At 40.8% G+C, this 21,054-nt stretch overlaps 1 protein-coding gene across 2 annotated transcripts in view; it reads right to left on the bottom strand.

Moving 5' to 3' along the window:
- Positions 1-21,054, bottom strand: part of IGSF22 (immunoglobulin superfamily member 22) — a 45,583-nt gene that overhangs the window by 15,292 nt on the left and 9,237 nt on the right. For both annotated transcript variants that reach the window (XM_067462616.1, XM_067462617.1), the window contains exons 7-17: positions 19,302-19,479; positions 18,551-18,664; positions 15,492-15,654; positions 15,017-15,289; positions 11,210-11,494; positions 10,577-10,701; positions 10,217-10,358; positions 9,431-9,727; positions 7,849-8,151; positions 6,895-7,068; positions 5,401-5,529 (exon numbers count right to left, since the gene is read on the bottom strand). In XM_067462616.1, coding sequence (XP_067318717.1) covers positions 5,401-5,529; positions 6,895-7,068; positions 7,849-8,151; positions 9,431-9,727; positions 10,217-10,358; positions 10,577-10,701; positions 11,210-11,494; positions 15,017-15,289; positions 15,492-15,654; positions 18,551-18,664; positions 19,302-19,479 — 2,183 coding nt within the window. The remainder of the gene's footprint in view (positions 1-5,400; positions 5,530-6,894; positions 7,069-7,848; positions 8,152-9,430; positions 9,728-10,216; positions 10,359-10,576; positions 10,702-11,209; positions 11,495-15,016; positions 15,290-15,491; positions 15,655-18,550; positions 18,665-19,301; positions 19,480-21,054) is intronic.

The raw sequence follows: 21,054 nt of genomic DNA, 5'->3' as shown, positions 1-21,054 counted from the left end.
TTCTTCTGCGTGGTACTGTGAAATCCACACCTGTGGTAGACTAGCGAGCAGTCCCACGGATGGCGGGTGTCATGCTAGTGCAGAAAAAAGTACCGCTCTCCCAAAAGCCGTCTCCTTCTTGGCAGCTAAATCCAATTTATAATGGGAGACAAAAGTATGCAGTGTTGACCATATGGCCACTCGACAGATATCATGCAGAGGCACACTGTGCAAAAAAACCATGGAGGGTGCCAATGCTCTAGTGGAATGAGCATGGATCTGAACAGGTAAGTCCAGTCCTGCCATTTCGCAAACTAGCCGGATAGCTGCAACTATCCAGGTCGCCACCTCTGGGTAGAAACAGGAAGGCCCACAGTATCCCTACGGTACTTAACAAAAAGTCGTAGGGACTTCCGTAATGGAGCTGTGCGGTGGACATAAAAAGCAAGAGCCCTCCACACATCAAGAAGGTGCAAAGACTGCTCCAGGGGAGTAGAAGGATTTGGAAATAAGGTTGGAAGGACAATGTCCTGAGACATATGAAACTATGATGCTGCCTTAGGTAAGAAGGAAATGTCTGTGCCCAGCATGACATCCTTATGAAATTTCAGGTAAGGACTATCGACTCAAGAGCCATAAGCTCGCTAGTGCGACAAGCAAAAGTAATAGGCACTAAAAATGCCGTTTTCCATGATAGATGGAACATGTCAGAAGTGACCATTGGCTCAAATGGTGGTTTCGCAAGGGCGAAAAGAACAACCTCCAACCTCCAAGGGGGGCACAGGCCTACTTGGGGCCAGAAATTTCTAAAGCCTTGCAGAAATCTCTTTACAAAAGGATCGGATAAAGGAGAGGGAAGAGAATGCTCGCTTCTAAACGAATCTATATTTGCCAGATTGACCTTCAAGAATGATGAGAGTCCTGAATCTGACAGAGAGATCAAAAAATCCAGGAGGAGGGAAGTGGAAGCAGACAGAGGCTGAACACCTTGCTTTTGTGAAAAAATGCAAAAATGAGACCACTTACAAATGTAACAATGTTTAGTGGCAGGGCTCAGGGCAAGGTCCAAAATGCCCTTTACTGGTTGAGAGAGGGCTGAGGCTGGAGCTGCCACGCCATCAACCGGAACTGAGTGACCTGGGAGTACGGGACTGGGCTGTTGCCCATAGCCAGCAAGTCTGGTCTGAGTGGCAACTGAATGTAACAGCTGCCTGCAAGTTGGAGCAGAATGACAAACCATGGCTGGTGGGGCCACCATGGTGTGATGAGAATGCAATCTACCTGCTCTGCTTGAAGACGAGAGACCACGCTGGACAGCACTGGCAATAGTGGAAAGATGTACAGGAGGGTGGATGTCCAATCCAGGAGGAAGGCATCTCCCAACAGCCTGTCTGGTGGAGGTAAGACGTGCTCCAAAGAATTGGCACTTCATGTTGGCGGGAGAGGCAAACAAGTCCAGAAGGGGAGTTTGCCATCTGACAAAGAGTTCCCATGCCTGGGAAGGATGAAGGGACCATTAGTGGTCAGTATAAACTGTCTGACTAAGGGAGCCAGCAAGAGAGTTCTTGATGAATGGCACTGATGGTTATGGTATACCAGTCCCAGATTCTGATGATGAGGGCAAGCAAATCACAATCGTGGTAGTGGTGGTAAGCTGGACAATACTGTCCATGAGCAAATGACAGATAAGGTGCAGTGCCATTTCTACTGCGAGTAACTCCAAATAGTTGATGTGCTCCATGCCCTCTATGGCCGCCTAAGGACCATGGATGGTGTGACCCTTGAGGTGAGCTCACCACACTGAGAGGGAAGTGTCGGTTGCTAACATCGCCCACACAGAGATTGGAGCGATGAGTCCACTAGTTGAGAGACCTGTGGATGGCTAAAGGGACAAAGACACATTCATTGGGCTCATCCTGCATGGGATGAAGTGCCCGAAGAAACCAATTCTGGAGAGGCCGAAGGTGCAAACAGGAGAAAGGAGTGGCAGCTGTGGTGAATGCCATGTGTCCCAAAAAGCACTGGACATCCCTGGCATGGATGTATGGCGTCTGCCAGACTCAAAGAGCTAATGAATGCAGATTCAGAAACCTGTCTTCTAGCAAGTAGGCCCTTGCATGCCAAGAGTCCAATACAGGCCCCATGAATTGGTTGTTTGGATAGGCTGAAGAAGAGATTTTACCTTGTTGATAAAAAGACCAAGCGTCTGCTATAAAAACAGAGTAAAGTGAATGTTCCTCTGTAGATACTCACAGGACTGTGCACCAGCAACCAGCCATAAATATAGGGGGAAACTACTACCCCGTGCACCCAGGGATGAGCCGGCATACAGCCATCTCCTTAGTAACACCGGTGGAGCTGTGGAGATACCATAATGAAGAACTTGAAATGAAAAAACCTGACTGCTAGTAAAAAGTGACAAAAATCTACCGTCTTGTGGTCTAATACCACATGAAAAAAGGCATCCTTCAAATCAATGCTACTGAACCATGTCTTGCTGGATAACAGAGGGAGGATGGTTGGTAATGACAATACCTGAAATTTGCAATATGCAATATATGCATAAAATCCTGTAAGGTCCAAACCTGGCCAAAGCCCACTGCCTTTATTGGAAACCAAAAAAACAGCTGGGAAAAAGGAAAAAGAAGGAAACATAGAAAGATGTAAAGAAGCTACTGCTCCTTTGAAACAAGTAATTACCTCCTGCTATAACACAGGAGGAGGAGTGGCCCGTAGAGTCCCTACTGGGGACAGTTTGAAAAATTCAATTGCATAAACATGCTCTGTAATCTCCAACACCCATGAGTGAGAAGAGATCTAATGCCATGCACCTAAAAATGATGAGGTGGAGCTCCAAAAACTGGAGCTGAAGGGTTGGAGGCTATTAAAGAAGAGAAAATGCATGCGAAAAAACTATTGGCCCTGATCCCTTTAGTTTGTTGTCACCCCTGGATAATTAAACTGAGGGGCTGGCCACCACAATCTAGGCTAGATTGTGGTAAAAAGCCAAACTTAGAAGCAGGCTATGTTCTGCCATGGGCAGTTATCCTGCCATTGCTCTGCCTACTTTGGAGAGGGTAGAGGATCTACACATGCTGGTGGATGGCTGCTGCAACAGCAGCAAACACCTTAGTACTGTATCGGTGCTGTGCTTAGCCGTAGCGTTGTGATGAGAAGCTAAGGTGAGATACTACTGACAGAAAGCCCTTGGGATCTGTTGATGTTGTAGGGGAAGAAGACCCAAATAAGGTGCTGAGCTATGCCACAAGAGCACCTGAGAGGCTGCCAGACAAGCATGGTAATGAATCATGCAAGTAAGTAGGCTAGCAGTGGGGTGGATCTTCTTATCACAGTGGATTAAACAACTTTGACCACAATAAAGTTCAGTTTAGTAGGCTTAACTAACCACTCTGCTGAAAAGGTGCGTATGCAGTAAAGTGCAGTTACAAACTTAGAAATTCCAGACACAGATACAGGAGTTGCCCTTTGTTTTTCTCCAAGCTTAAGCGAATATGGAAGTGCTGGGAGAACTGTACTTGGAGCTTGTTTCTGCTGTTGCTCAACTGAAAAAAGCAGATCCTCTAAGCAATCAAGGAGGAAAAATTAGGTAACACATCCCCTAAGGAAGCTGGGATGGAAAAGTCCTCCTCAAGAGTAGGAGAAATCTGCTACTCATAGGAGTCAGAATCTACATCAGACTCATTGACTGGTTGCAGCTGAAGGAAGCACCAGAATGAGCTTAGGAAAAAGTTTTAATAAACTCCTGAAAACCAAAACAAGGGACTACAAATCCTTGAAAAGGAAAGGAGGGTGCAGTTTGCCTATGCAAAAGAGTAGCAACCTACCTGTTGAGGCATGGGCCAAGTGGAGATGGGGTCCAAAAGACACAGTACTTACATTCTGAGCCGTCACTGAAGCTCCCAGGCAGCATGACGCAGAGGGAGGATAGTAGCCCGAAGGCCCCTCCAAGGAGTTATATTCCATGGGCTTAGACCCAAAGCCTTGGCAGCCATCACTCACACAGGTGGCGTGGCTGCCTTGAGCCTCCCCTCCCCTGAGGGGGGCAAAAACATGGCAGGAATTGTTGCAACCCGAAGGCCCCTCCAAGGCATTATATGCCATGGGCGTGGAGGCAAAGCCTTGGCTAGCCATCACTCACACAGGTGGCGTGGCTGCCTTGAGCCTCCCCTCCCCTGAGGGGGGCAAAAACATGGCAGGAATTGTTGCAACCCAAAGGCCCCTCCAAGGCATTATATGCCATGGGCGTGGAGGCAAAGCCTTGGCTAGCCATCACTCACACAGGTGGCGTGGCTGCCTTGAGCCTCCCCTCCCCTGAGGGGGGCAAAAGCATGGCAGGAATTGTTGCAACCCAAAGGCCCCTCCAAGGCATTATATGCCATGGGCGTGGAGGCAAGCCTTGGCTAGCCATCACTCACACAGGTGGCATGGCTGCCTTGAGCCTCCCCTCCCCTGAGGGGGGCAAAAGCATGGCAGGGATCGTTGCAGCGTCCACTGCCTGCTGGGGTAAATGGGGCAGGGAAAGCACGGGCAGTGAGAGCAAGCTGTCCTTAAAAAAACAGAGACAGCTGAGAGGCGTGGCTGCAACCCAAAACAAAGTTATTGGCACAAAGCCACAGTGGCAGTTTGTTGCCACAAGCTCTACCAGTTCCTGGGTCTGGAAGGGGTGGTAGGCTGGTAAAAATCTTCTTCCCTCCTGCTTTCTGAGCGAGGGGAACAGAAGAAAAAGAAGGTAAGTTACTGCCCATTGCCAAAGGCAAAAAAGCCTGCGCCTCAGAGGACACGGCATTTTTTTTTGTTTTAGAGGGAGGGAGTGGGTTTGTCCTCCCACTAGCCTAAATAGGATAAACAAAGGTCCCAGAACAAAAGTTGGAATTGCTGTCTGTTAGAGTAGTCAAACTGGAGTCCTTGAGTCAAACCAATAGTTGTTTTAGGAGAGAACACCGAGTTGTTGCTGCTTTCGCGGACAAAAGGAATTAAGGCTCCAAGCCCCGCTGCCTGGCTTTATTAGGAGTAGATGGGCGGGGCTGGAGTCCCTAATTAGGAAAAGCTTTCAAGAAAGATCCGAGTCAGCTGCGTGGACGCAGGGAAATACCACAGGTGTGGATTTCACAGTACCACGCAGAAGAACCATAGACACCGTAGTTTTACAAGGTCTTTAGCCTTCTGTGCCAAATAATGCTGGTGTTGCAACAAACTACATTTCCCATGATTCCATGACAAACTAGTGTCAAACTACATTTATTCCACAGTGTAGAAGCACCCAAAGTAAAAATGTTTTGGGCAGCACTTTTTCTACAAGTAACCTGCTGGGATGTGTGCCTTTCTGAGTACATTGTGAATAAGAGATTATGGGATCAGGACATGATATGCACTAGGAGTCAGTTAAGAGGAGACACATACTGATGGGATCTCTTGCCACAACCGAGTTGGAAGCACTGCTTGGAAGTCCAGGACCTGCTCGGTTCACAGGAATGACACGGAACTCATATTCTGTATCTTCCAATAAGCCATCCACTTTGCATTTAGTACCTAAACACACAGAGATGATTAAAAATTACACAAAATTCAAAATGAACCAATGGGGATGTTTCCCGACATAGAAAGATGATGAAACAGCAATAATCTTCCTATTCAAGGCGCTTCAAAACAAATTGTGGACGATTGTGGTGTTTTGTTGCCCCCTTATGGTCAAAAATGCAGTTGCACTGCGACAGAAATCTGTTTTACGATTGCATTGATTTCATAGAATCATAGAGTTGGAAGAGATCTCATGGGCCATCCAGTCCAACCCCCTCCCAAGAAGCAGGAAAATCACCTTCAAAGCACCCTTGACAGATGGCCATTCAGCCTCTGTTTAAAAGCCTCCAAAGATGGAGCTTCCACCACACTCGGGGGCAGAGAGTTTCCCTGCAGCCTGACATGGGAGGAGACGTGAAGCAATTATGCACAAATGGCCACAGTCCAGAAAAGTACTGGGCAAAATAATCAATACAATTGTACAATCTTATTGGATTTAATTAAATAATTAAACCATTCTAATATTTCTATGAGACAGTGTGGCGTAGTAGGTTTGAGTGCTGGGACTATGACTCTGGTTTGAATTCATGCTTAACCATGGAAACCCATAGGGTGACCTTAGACCAGTCACACTCTCTCAGCCTCAGAAGAAGGCAAAAACAAAGCTCTTCTGAACAAAGAAAATTCCATGGGTTGTCAGAAGTCAGAAATGATCTTAAGGTACATAACAACAACAACAACAACAACAACATTTCTATGGAGCAGTTCAGCTACAAGGAGCCTTTTTGTTCATATATAATATGCCTTCCACATTCACTGGGGTTAGGGGCACAGGCCTCCCACAAAAGTGAAAAACCACAAATAAAACATTTCTTTGTTTTTACTTCTGAGAAAACCTCTCTAGGAATCTCTTGGTTCTCCAGCAGGACTCTATGGTGAACTTCTGTTGGAAGTTGACCATACACTCACACTAGGATCTAGTGTGATTGTAATAGAGGTGTTTTCCCTGGGAATCTCTAGTGCAATTCTGTGGTCAAATTCCAGCAGGAGTTTGCCAGAAGTCACACGGAAAGAGATAGATTCCTAGAGATAACATCTTAATTAATCCATGAATATTCAAATGCGGAGGGCTGACTGTATAATCAAGACTGAGGACATTTTGCAGAAGAGGAAGCAGAAGAAAAGGAAGAGGAGGAGGTGGCAGCGAAAGCAGCAGCAAGTGACTGGACTGATGTTTGGTGATGAAAGAAGATATGGGGCCCATCTTGCAGGGCTCAGGAGCACGACACACTGCTTCTTGCCCCACATCATGTTCCCAGCATATTGTTTGAGGCAGCCATTTGGCTCTGCCTAGTGGGAGGGATATAACCCGCTGACCTTGTACTAATTCTTTGGATACTGGGACCCAAAGGTTGCTGCCTTTCTTCCTTCTTTCGACAATATACCCCATTACTGGGGAACCACCATCTTTAGCTGGAGGATTCCAGGTAATGGTAACAGCTTCTTTGCTCACATCAGTCACTTGAGGTTGAGAAGCCTGTCCTGGAGGATCTGTAATGAGTTTCAGTACAGGTAAATTAGAACAAACACAGAAGTGGTTTTCCTTTATTTCTCCGTTGTTTATCTATAAATGGATACACACAATGGATGGAAGGAATATTACTAATTATATATTCCCAAGTTGAAAAATGGGTTTTTTGACAATTAGGAAACACTATCAAGAATAATACCATAGAAGAATGAGAATTTGTCTGGTATTCAAACTTCCTGAAGTTTTGTGGAAGGATTGTTTTGAGAAGAAAAATGCAGGCCATTATAACACATAACAGTTATCATTGCAATACATAATTTCTAAAGATATATGTACCTCCATACCTCCAAGGACTTAACAATTACATTTTTGTGGTTTTATATCACAGGAAATTCTAGAAATCTCAGCAGATTGTAACCTAACAGCTTTATCCTCTGTTCAAGAGGTTCCAATATTCACTCTCTCTCCCCCTCCCTTCCTTTAGTTTCCAGATGTAATGATCTAAGTAGCTCAAGAGGCATGGTGATTAAAGTTAAATTAGCTTAGGGCCAAAGATGAGTTGAACAGCATGCTACAAATCTTTGTGCTTCACTTCTTTCATTAAACACATCCCAGGTAAACCTTTCTTTCTGAGAGTGATTAGATTGACTGCCACATTAAAATCTGTCTCCCTTAGAGAACTGTTAAGTAATTCTCCTTTGTATTATCTCATATCATCCCAAAAAAGGGCTAATGGAGTTGTCCATTTCAAACAAGTTCAAGCCACATGGCAACCTCATCTAACATGCTCGGGTGCTTACCAATAGGATCTCCGGCAAAGACTTCTTCTGTCTCTAGTGGCTCGCTTGCACCCTCAGAGTTCACAGCCAGGATTCGGAATTGATAAGCTTTCCCTTCTTCTACCTTATCTGTGGCAAATGTGGTCTGCTTGCTGTCAACTTCTCCAACTTTGATCCAGGACCTCTTCCCAACCACCTTCCGCTCAATAATGAAGTGGGTCACCTGCTTGCCACCGTTGTCTTTGGGTGCTTTCCATTTCATTTTGATACACTTCCCTGTCTTTTCCAAGAATTCTACTTTCCCTTGTGGTGGCTTTGGTTTGTCTAAAAAAGAAGAAGATGAATAAGAAGATGGAAATAGCCACAACAAGATCTTCAGCATCTCATATGCATCACAAACTAATCTTCACCAACCTCATGCCTTTCAGGTGCTTCAGACTACAACTCTCAATATTCCTGAACAAGAATGTGCTGGTTGAAGCTGTTGGCAGTCCAAAATATCTGAAGGGTATTTTTTAAATTTAATTTATAACCTGCCTTTCTCCTTGTATTGATTAAAGGCAGTTTACAACAATTGTATAACTGTATTGTCAAAGGCTTTCATGGCTGGAACCACTGGGTTGTTGTAGGTCTTTTGGGCTGTATGGCCATGTTCCAGAAGCATTCTTTCCTGATGTTTCACCTGCATCTATGGCAGGCACCCTCAGAGGTTGTGAGGACCTTACAGCCTCTGAGAATGCCTGCCATAGATGCAGGCAAAATGTCAGGAGGGAATGCTTTTAGAACATGGCCATATAGACCAAGAAACCTACAACAACCCATTGTATAACTGGTTAGAAAAGGCTGCTGTCTCAACACACAACAGGAACACACATATACAAAATTCACAACTGGGCAGTAGTATAACTTTTAGCAAGAATCAGTATAATGAAATGTTGAAGTTAATCATAATTATGCAGTGCTAGGATGCTGATCTTTGTCTCTGAGCACCATCCCTACTAATGCTCAATTGTGAATAGCTTAAGCAAGTGAAGAATCCTCCACTTTGTGCGACTGTGGAGCAGAGCAAACAACTTAGTATCTGTATGCTTGCCCACAATGCCCTGCCTCATGCACAGAGAAAGAGCTGCTTAAAGCTACAGACAATGCAGTCACTGTTGCCCATTTTTAGTCTAAACTCTCACGAAACTACAACCCCATAATTCTGCAGAAGGCAGCAACCGGATTTAAAGTGGATTCATTTTCTACTGTGATGAAGCACAAAAACTAATTCGCTGTTGTGACCCCTTTATTTTATCAGTTTAAAACTTACTTATTTATGCAATGCTTTTGAGAAAAATAAATAAAATAAATTCTTTGGCAAGGACAGTGCCCCATTCTTGCTTTTCAAAAATAGGAATAGGTCTTGTTCCAGTTTGTCTTCACTACTGCCAAGATACACTGAGTCTGCAATGTGTGTGTATATATATGTGTATATACACACATGCACGCACACACACACACATGCACGCATATTTGAGCAAGTTTCCTCAGACTTGCTGAGTACTTACGTTCCCAAATCAACATATTTAAGGCATGCCTTAAAGATTAATCAAAAACCTACCAATGACGTTGAGGTGCAAATGAGCAATGGCTGATCCACAGTCACTTTTCAGCTTCAGCATAATAGCTCCGCTGTCTTCTCTCACACAGTTCTTGATGGTGAGCAATGCTTGGTCATTGGTCCTTTCCATCACTACCCTGTCTTCTTCAGTCACCTCAACGCCATCCTTAAACCAAGTAACTTTGGGCAAGGGCTTGGCCTTGAAAGGTACCTTGATGTAAGCCGTCTGCCCTGCTTTCACAGTCACTGGGTGAGCAGCTAAAGCTTCTAGTACAGATGGATCAATATAAGGCGGATCTGGTAAATAGAAAGAAAGAAGAAAAAAAGTGGGGAAAATATGTTTGAAAACTACAGATACTCCTTTGAATAATTATCGCCTCCTTTGCATAATTAATTCTGATTTTGCTAGATGGGGAAACAAGTTTATGTCCTATCCCTCTCTTTCTTAGTAATAGTAGTAATCCAGCCATACTTTCAACTGCTGAAGATACACCAGGCATTGTCCACTTACTTTCAAGCTCGTCTTTGCCACCATAAGGGCTAGAAAACCACTTCTTTAAAAATGAAAGCAGACTTTTTTAACAAGCGGAATAATAATATAGCTAAATATGAGCTGTTGTAGTTTACTGTTCTCCTAAACAAATCTTGTGAAAAAAGAAGGCAATAATAATAATGATAATGATAATGATAATAACAACAACAACAACAACAACACTTTATTTATATTCTGCAGATTAAGGAAAAGGCAAAGTGAATTCAACACTGGAGAAAAATCCCACACTGTACCTGCAATACTAACAGTGGCCTCACTCTCGGCCCCCTTTGCTCTGAAGGTGTACTTCCCTTCAAATTCCTCCCCCATCTTGTCAATGATGATTTTGTGAACAGCCCCTTGCTTGATGATCTGGATTCCTCTCATATCTGTAATCTAAAGGAGAGATCATCAAATCTTTACCAAACCCCGCAATCTTGTCACAGTATTAGAGGCAGCAGCATCTTACAATTGGGTCGCAGCTTTAAATTGGTTTGCAACTCTTGTAAGGCCTTGTTAAGTTGATTAAAGATAATGGGAATAGGAAGCCAATAAATAAATTGACAATAAAATAAACTGGATGATCACTGTTGGCAACCTAGGTTTGCATGTACCTCTTTACCATCCTTCAGCCAAACACCTTCTACTTTCTCATCATTCAGAACAACACAGAGCTCCGCTGGGTCCCCAGTTGCTGCTTGGACATCTGACATGCCGCTCTTCACAGTAGCAAATCTCTCTATATGAAAAGAGGAATACTGTTAGATCCAATCTCAAAAGATACCGATTTCAGCATTAGTTGATCACATAAATAATAAGTATACCATATTTCAAGCTGAAAATGTGTGTGTCGGTGTGTCTGTATGAAAGCTCTTTGGTGTCTTTTGCTACAGCTGTGCTATAGTCCTCTGGGTCCAGGAATAAGTCCTAAGGACCACTGGATTGAGCAGATTTCCCATTTGAGAGTCTAGACAATGCTCAGGAATGCCCTGGTCTGTTTGGTCAGACCTCGCCTGGAGGGCTGTATCCATTCAAGAAGAATATTGACAAGTGGGAACATGTCCAAAAAAGTATGTGCAAGATGGTCAAAGGTCTGGAATTCAAGCCTTCTTCCCCAAACATATGCACATTTACAACTCATAAACACACTGTTTCTACCAATGCAATGGCAATGAAAGGAAATGAAACATCTCGTGACACTTTGTATTCCAAAACACACTCTTGGGTTAGTGTTTGGCAACTCTTACCTTCTACGGTCACATTACAATTGCTGTAATACTCAGTGGGGTCATTCTCTTGCATGGCAACTACCATATATTCCCCTGTGTCACTCTGATCGGCATCATCAATTATCAGCTCTGCAGTCTTCCCTTCATGGATCATGGTAAATTTTTTAGACCTCTCAATCACCTTCCCATTCCTCATCCATTTCAAGGTAACGTCTTTAGTTGTCAGCTCACACTCCAGGGAAGCTTTCCCCTTCTCTTTCACTCGGACATTCTTCAGATTCCTGATGAACTTAATTGGTGTTCCTTGAGAGAGAAGAGAAGACAAAGACAAGGAAAAACCACAAAACTCTGTTGGTTTCATTTTTCTGCTTCATTTAATGTCAAGCTTGTTCCTTCTAATGTTTATATGGAAGCATGTATGTATGTACATATATAGGTAGACTGAAATCAAACACGTTAGCAAGATGTGCTTATAAAATAAAAACACACACCACAATGGCTGAGATTTTATATTATTCAGGAAGGTGTAAGAATTCTTCAGGTGAAACTCTGCTATTACTCCCCACTCATCATTACCAGAATGAAACGTTTTGTTGTGATAGCCCCTGAACATCCATTTTCTGGCTGGTAGGGAATGTGTGGGATTGCTCTGTCTAGTAGCCAGAAACAAACTGATATCTTCTGCCAAGATCCATTGAGATCATAGCAAAATAAATCATTGATCCATGTCAGGGTGTTGGGCAGAATCACAGCTTCTCCCATCCTCACAACTTCCATATACCAGAGAATGGCTGTTCAGGGAAACTACCAAAGATTAAATGCTAGTCTGAAAGAGGTGGGATTGGTTATTGTAGGGAGTAGAAGAGAACACTAAGCTCTGCAATCACCTGAAAAGACATACATAGGCATGAGGTGTACTTAACACTTGTATAGGCCACAAACAGAATGCTGGCCCCCGTTGGCACAGTGGGTTAAACCACTGAGCTGCTAAACTTGATGACCGAATGGTCACAGGTTCAAATTCAGGGAACTGCGTGAGCTTCCTCTGTCAGCCCCAGCTTCTGCCAACCTAGCAGTTCGAAAACATACAAATGTGAGTAGATCAATAGGTACTGCTCTGACGGGAAGGTAACAGCGCTCCATGAAGTCATGCTGGCCACATGACCTTGGAGGCGTCTATTGATAATGCAGTCTCTTCGGCATAGAAATAGAGATGAGCACCAACCCCCAGAGTCAGACATGGCTGGACTTAATGTCAGGGGAAAACCTTTACCTTTACTATTCACTTTTCAGAAACAAATTTGAAATCCTTCACCACTATCTGTACTGACCACATTCAACAGGTATGGCAATTCCCAACATGAAGAGGAGCATGCTGTACCTGTCTGCAACATAGTGTTTAAAATTGAGGAAGCCATTAGAGAAAAGGGGTGGCAATGCTAACCCAGGAGCACAACTAGAATGGTTGAGTTCATCGGGATTCACAAGCAGACTTTTAAAACCTCAGATTTCAAAAGCTTGGGGATGGGTGGGCAAATTATTTAATTTCCAGTTCACCTAAATGTTGTAAAACTCTAATTATTCTCCATAGCATTTATAAAGAAGTTTGTAGATTTTGGAAAATAGTCATTAGAAATGAACAAAAATGCAATTCTCCTCTTTCCCTAACAAACACTATAAGTTGCTGTACCCCAAACAGACATTGGTTCAGAATGAATTTGTAAAGAAGGTGAATAGATAATATAGAAACACTTTACCAAAATGTAAGCCCACAATATACATTTATTGCTCAAAGATTATGTTATCTTGTGTTCAACTAAAATGACAAAAAAATCCCCAGACATTGGCTCCACAGATTTCGAATGTGAGCAAAGAACCAAAGAAATCAAGGACAGTGATAAGGTTGACAGCTTAAGAACAGTGTGTAGGTGTTGGAACTATGCAAAAAATTGAAGACCCAGATATAGTCTATGTAAGTGACATTCTTGAATGTTAAGGAAGGTGACAACACAAATTGATTTGCCATCTAAAAATACTCCTTTCTTATGATCCACAAAGGTATTGCTGACATTTCACTATAAAGTCAAGGTACCCTGATTTTCCTCTAGCTGAATATTCTATGTCTTAGGATAGCTTCACATGCCATCTAAAATGCATGCATGTATATAGATGACACCATATGACTATCAGAAAATAGTAAAGACTTTGAGCAACAACTGGTGAAAGTCAAGGAAGAAAGTACAAAAGTGGGGCTACAGTTGATTATTAAGAAAATAAAAATAATGGCTATTGAAGGTTGAAATAAATTAAAAGAAGATGCTGAAGATGCTGAAATTGTTTTCAAATCTTCCATATCTTGGCTCAGTCATTACTAAATATGGAAATTCTCATCAAGGAATCAGAAAAAGACTAAGACTTGGAAGGACAGCAAAGAAGGAATTATATTAGATCCCTGAGTGTAAAGATCAAATTCCAAAGATTGGCTGTAATATTTCTGATTGTATGTATGGCTATCAAAGCTGGGCCTGAAGAAAGATGACAAAGGGAAGGGGTAGGCAGGAATCCCTCTTTTGAAAATTGGTGAAGACCAGAGGAAGCCAAAAATGCAAATAAATTTGTCCTAGAAAAGAAATTGAAGTCTGAAGCCAAAATAACTAAATTGAGACTATTTCACATTGGTCACATCATCAGACAATGGAAAACACTGGAAAAGATTATATTTCTATGGAAATTGGAGAGAAGTAAGAAAAGAAGGTGACATTACAGATGGTTTGATTCAATAAATTAAGTCATGGTCTTACATTCAGAAGATCTGAGCAGGAAAGTTAACAACTGGGGATCTGAGGGGTTGTTTATTCATGAAGTTGGCAAACATTGCAGTCGACTTGATAGCAAAGAATAGCAACAACCATGTATAATTAATTTCTCACACAACATAAATCTTGGAATCCTGGCCAACTCAGGGTTCCCAAAGGCATGTAGTCAGGTACATCTACATTCCTATGTCACCTACACCATGTGTTTTTTTTTTGCAAGCAACAACAAGAAGCATAGCACAAATATAAAATATAAAATATCACATAAAATGCATAACTGGTTTTGTAACTCCTAAAAATCCAGTAGTTTCTCCTGGACAATATCTCCAATACTACACTCCTAAGATCTTTACTTGTATATTTCATTTGACTCCCTCTGTTACTCACTATAGAGAAATCTGGGATATCTTGGAGGTTTATTGGTAGAAAGCTTTTCCTTATATACAGAGTATGAAGGGCAAGTGAGTAAGCCTGGTTGTCCCATGTGAGGACTTGGTGCTGGATCCTTATCAGTGAAGTTGCTGAGGTTATGGTCTTTTTTATAAAGTAAAAAAAATCCCACCATCTTCTGCCCTTCTGCAACACACAATATATGTAAAATTTTGAAGTCAATCTCCTGATGATCCTATATTTGTTTGGATATATCAGATGGAGGCATATGGTGTTTATGTTGGAAAAGTCATTTTTTAAAACCATCCCAGAATGACATGGCCAGCATGGTCACTGTAACTTGTTCTAATACTTGGTACAAGCATATCTGTTATGTGTGAATGATTTTTGCCTCCAGTTCACTACCAACTGCACCTAGATTTTTGTTGAACAACTAAGCAGCTTGTCAAGAGAACCTTTGTTCAAAACTTGGCACAACTATCTCCCTTGATGTTTCTTTTTATTTTAAAATTAAAGCTAACCAATAAGTAAGATAATATCAGAATAATAATTTTTCACATTTTTTCTATCCACCAAACAGGATTCATGAAATTCTTTCTCAAGATTGATTTCCTCTTACTCTGAATAAAAAGTTCGGTCTTGGTTACTAGATCTCCAGTTTCAAAGCTGACGAGACCCATGTCACTTGGACGTGAATCTTTAATTTTCAGTGTGTGGGTTAAGCCATCTTCTGATGTGATGATTTCATACTTGTCATCTCGCTTCAGCTCTTTCCCATTGAACTTCCAGGCAAAATTGGGCACCTTTTTGGAAAGACGTATCTCAAAGATAGCGGTCTGCCTCTCAGTTACTTTCAGAGGTTTCAAGTCTGCCAAAAACGTCAGAGGCTCATCTGTTAAAATCAAAAACAAGGGGAAACATACAGTGACTTTCACTATGTATATTTGGCCCCAAGACTGGAGATGTTTCTGAAATATGAACCACAACCTCATATTGTATACATCAAACCAGCTCTACAGAAATAAACATGGCTGTGACTTGTACATGCCAATGATATGACTCATCTTCCCATATGCATTATAAATCAGTTATACCTATTACGTGCAATCTTGCAGAGAGTTGCTTATCGCCTACAGTTAGAGTGTATACACCCATGTCCTTTTCAGTCACATTGCTGACGTAGAGCATATACTTAGTGCCCATCTGTTTCACTTCATATTTTCCTAGAGAATACTGGAGACGCAAAGGTTCAGCATCCTGGAAAAAGATAAGGTTGATAACTTTAAAATTAAATAGTGCAAATTGGAAGTACATTATATTAAAGTGGCTTGACACAGCCAATTTGGCTTCTTCCAAAGAATCAGAGAATCAGAGAAGGCCATCCAGTCCAACACCATTTTGTCATGCAGGAACACACCATCAAAGCACTTCTGACAGATGGCCACCCAGCCTCTGTTTAAAAACCTGCAGAGAAGGAAACCCCATCACATTTTGAGGCAGCATATTCCACTGTTGAACAGATCTTACCATTAGGTAGTTTCTTCTGAATGTTTTGGTGGAATATCTTTTCCTGCAATTTGAATTTGTTCTGCTATATTCTAATTTCTGGAGCAGCAGAAATCAAGCCTGCTCCCTTCACAACATGTCATATTTTCAAAAACGTAATCATGGCTAGCATATTTCTTCTTAACTTTCTTTACTCTAGGCTCCTTAAGATGGTCCTCAAAGGATTTGGGTTCCAGATCTTTGACCATTTTAGCCACTCTTTTCTGAACACTTTGCAGCCAATCCATATCTTTCCTGAATTGTGGTTCCCAGAATTGGGTACAGTAGTCCAGGTGAGGGTTGACCAAAGCGGAAGAGAGTGGGACTATTACTTCTTTCAATCTAGACACTATACTTCCATTGATTGGTCTAAAGAAGGATGAGTTCTTGCAAAATAGCTCCTTGGGTTTGCCTGGGGTTCACTTGCTTCGTCCTGTCTTGGTGCTGTTTGCTATGATTTCCTGGTTCTGCATTACTGCTGTTTCATATATTTTTAAAAAATCAGGGCATAGTTAGTCTGAAGGGAGATTTTTTTCCTTCGTTTTTAAATTGTTTTTTTAAAAGAGCTATGGTGCTATGGTGCAAAAGTGTCACTTTAATGATACTTTTTAATACTCTAACTCTAGAAGAAACGAGAGAATAGAGAAGATGAGCTTTTTTCATTCTGATCTGTTTTGATAAGTAGTGCATTTTGTGCGTTTTTGCTGTTTTATATATCTTTTGGTTCTTTCTACTTTACGTAAAATTTTAAAAAATTAAAAACTTGTAAACATGATATTTTGGTATTCGTAAGAAACCCACTTGAGAGTGAGTTTAAAGTGTTGCAGCTGGTACCAGGAGTTGCCAGAAAAGGGTGTAAGACAAGAGAAACATCAAATTATTATTTTTTAAACCCTGAAAATGATAAGAACAAATATGGAACCCTCCTGACAATGTGATGGGTGGTAGACAAATGCATAAACTATATTGTCTCTGAACTTGTCTAACCCAACATTTTCTTGTGTTAGATAGGTTAACAATGTGAAAAACTTCATTAGAAGAATGCCAGTGCTGATGCATTCTGTGAGGCAGGTAAACGAAGTACAGAAAACCAAGCCAAATTCATGAGAATCAAACAATACAGAATATTATGAAAGGGATGAAGGAAATTAAAATGGGGAAGTATAAAGAATTGGAAAGAAAATGTATATTAAAATGGTATAGGACCCTGGCCTAATTATCATACATGACAAAAGAGTTAAGTCCAATGTGTTGGCATTGTGGGGGGAAAAGGAATGGCATTCCCATATTTGGTGGGAATGCCCAAAGATAATTCCTTTCTGAAAAAAGTTAATGAAGACAATGGAAAAAATAATCAAAGTACCACTACAACTAGATTTAGATATGCCTTCGACCATAGATTTTGATATGTTATTAATGGGAGTACTAGGTAATACCAAAATCAATACAAAAGAATACAAAAGAACAAAAATGTTTTAAAATATGATCTTGTCAGGACAAGGAGCAATAGAATTGGAGTGGAAAGATGGGAAAAATGGGTGATGGAAAATTGGAATAGTTAGTTATCTATATGATCAGGTTCAATTTCAAGTTATAACAAGTTTAATGGGGGATGATATGCAAGAAGACAAAATAGAAGAAATAAAGAACAAATGTATGACTTAAATGGAAAAGGGTTAAAAAGAGTGAAGCCAACACAACCATCTTAAGAAAGCTGTGTGCATGATTAAAAATAGCCATACAATAGAGAAAATATGTGGCCAGAAGGATGGGTGATGGGTGAGTAACATGGGTGGTTTTTTTAATTGAAAAATTAGTTAAATGTTAATTTTTTTAAAAAAAGGATGTATATAAGAAGACTTGTGTAAATAATCTGTCAAATGAAAGTGGAACATATCCCACAACACATGTGCAACCATCACGGTTAGAATCCATTGCTATTTTGCAGAATTGTACAAAATAAACATTAAAAAGAATAAAAGAAAACCAAGACAAATATTTGCGAAATATCCAAAGAAATCATTGCTTCAATCTATACCAATTTCCCATATTTTCTCTCACTGGATACCAGATTTCCTGATCTGAATTCAAATAGTTTCTGATATAGTTAGGAAGTGAAACACACTAGAGTCTTGTTTATCCAACATAAATGGGCCAGCAGAACGTTGGATAAGCAAAAAGGTTGGATAATAAGGAGGGATTAAGGAAAAGCCTATTAAACATCAAATTACTTTGTGATTTTACAAATTAAGCACCAAAACATCATGTTTTACAACAAATCGACAGAAAAAGCAGTTCAATACACAGTAACATTATGTAGTAAATACTGTATTTAAGAATTTAGCACCAAAACAGACAAGGGTTCTTTCTTTTTCCCACCCTGGACATTACTCCGGGGGGGGGGGGGGGGGGGGGTAGATTATGTTGGATAATACTGAATGTTGGATGAGTGAAGGGTGGATAAGCGAGACTCTACTGTAGCTTAATAGTAGAAACTGTGACAGATACTCCTCTCTTTCTCTGACAGAAACTGTGACAGATACTCCCTTTCTCTGAACTCTCCCAGGTTAACATGTTTACTTTAAATAAAGTCAAGAAGGGTGGCTACCTTTATCCATGTCATTTTCGTATTAGCATCCCTGAGTTCTAAAATGCAGTCAAATATTGCTGTCGAGTCCACTTTGGCAGAAACATCCTCCAAGGGTTTCAGAATTTTTATAGCCTGTAAATACAAATGGAAAATAAATCAAAATGGTGGGCCATTTTTATCATTTAATCTTATTTTTGTCTTGATTAGAATTTCTGAGTTGTAAATCTAATTATTGGTACAATGTGCTTACAGTCTTGCAAAACTCCCCTCTTTTTATTACCACTTGTTATGATGCCACATTTTATGTTACATACATTTTGTTATTATATTATCATGTTACCCAAAAGGAATAATATTTTTTTAGTGTGGGATCATGCACATGATAGAGAAAGAAAATGTGCAATGCTCATTCTTGTGGCGTATTAGAGCAAAACAAATGTTGACAAGAGCTTTAGTTTATGCTGCAAAAAAGTTTGCCAGTTATTCGGTAGTCAGCCTTACAAGAAAGTTAAAAATGTAAATAAAGAAGTTACAATTTTTTTTTACTCAAGAAAACACTTCCCCGTGAATTTCTGGGTTTTCTAACCTGACTCTATAGATATAGCTGGTACATTTTATTCTATCTGGTGAACTAGTTCTTTCCTTCTTAACATCCAAATTGGATAAAAGACAACTGAAGAAAAGTACAACCGAAACATATGCAGGTTTGTGGTATATCAGTTGAAATATATGTCAGTTCATCACTCCAAAGGTTGAAAGCATCGCTAACCTCAACTTCAACTTTTTTCTTCATTTCCTTCAGTTTTTTAAGAAGTCCTCGGAAATCTGTGAAGCCATGTTCCATGCAGACCTTCTCAAAGTCCTTCTTGGGTACCTTGGAGAGAATCTCCAGCATTTCTTTTTCATCAACCACCTTCTTCTCTTTTTTCTTTGGAGCTGGGGGCCCTCTATATGCATACATTCAAAGGTTATCGACCTGCCTATATTAGTTACAGACTTTAGAGCTTCCTGACAACATTACAATTCCTAAGAGTTCTGGAGGCAGAATGAACCTGAACCATTTTGTTTCCTGGAGCAAATTAGCAAATGGCAGTCAACATAATTACACATCAGTGTGCTTTGTGTTTAAGACTGGCCAAGTTACTTTGATGCCTAAGACTGTAATCTCCCAATTCTCCAGTTTCTGGCAACAAAAATGCAATAATAAGTCATGAAAATATGTAATGTTAGCAATGAAGGAATTCCCAAACTTTTTCAGCCGCAGAGCCCTTTTTGAAGCAAAAGTTTCTCATGGAGCCCCAAGCAATGTTTATATATTATTTTATATGTAATGTATATACATCCGGCATGGGCAAACTTTTTGACACATTGTGTTTTAAAATTTGACAGACAGGCTGGGCCAGTGGCAGATGGATGGAGATTGTTTGCATTGACTAATTGAAAAAACATGAGCAAATTCATATGCACACTGCACATATCTTGTGCAGTGCACAGTTCATATAGTTCAGTTCACAGCAGATAATCTGGATTCAGAAACAGGATTATTATATGGCAGTGTAGATCCAGCCTAAGGTGGCCTTTGAGCTTCCTGAGTCAATGTTAAAATTCTTGGCTAGGATATCATTAGGTGCCCTGCTGGCCCTAGTCCTCCCTTCTCTTTACCCAATTTCCTCTCCTTCTCACTTTCTTACCCACAGATAAAAGCATCAGACAGGGACGCTAGCTCATTATTCTGTGGCAAGAAGTGACAGACTTCCATGATAACCTCAAAACTTTGGAATGGTCTCCATTAGATTTATCAGTGGTGTTCCCTTTTTGTAAAAAGAGATTTGGCAGTTGAAACAGAAAAGCCAGAAGAAGCCATCATTTGTGCTGCTGTTTCTCTATGCAGCGTATCCTTTTTGAATGGGTTGCGTTCTTTCAATGAATATTTTGGGTTTTATTATGAGTTTTACACTATCCTCTCAGCTGCCTCAAAAGAATAGAGAGACCCTTTGAATTAATAAACAGGCAAATTGATCCCCTTGGCCTTTGTCAGTGAAATAGGCTTTGTTTTTTTAAACAAAATAACATTTTGGTGCTTGGATATTTGTTTTGGAGTAACTAGTAAGGAAGTTTCACTGGTGACAATATTATGGCAAATTTGCTGTCAGCTCAATATATCCTTATTTGTAGTCAGGCACTTTAAATTGATTTTATTTTTCCTACATACATTTCTAGGGAGTCTAGGAAATGTTTCTATAGAATCTGCAATTCTATAGCTTCATTGCTTATTGGATTTATGTTATATGAGGGATGTTATCTGCTGTTCTGTTTTTGCTTATTATTATGCTGCGGTTCTGTCACTGCAAACTACCATAGAATCTGTGAATAAATGTATCGGACTAATTTTTCTCTTCCTTAATGTGAACAGCCAAATTTTGGCCTCCTCACTGTCACAATCACTTTCATTTATTAGGGAGTCCCCCCAAGAACAATACTCACTGCTTGTCAGCTTTCCAGGATGCCCAGCATCCTAGGCA

The sequence above is a fragment of the Anolis sagrei genome, chromosome 1 (assembly GCF_037176765.1).
Source record: "Anolis sagrei isolate rAnoSag1 chromosome 1, rAnoSag1.mat, whole genome shotgun sequence".
Lineage (NCBI taxonomy): Eukaryota > Metazoa > Chordata > Lepidosauria > Squamata > Dactyloidae > Anolis > Anolis sagrei.
This window is presented reverse-complemented; position numbering and strand designations above follow the sequence as displayed.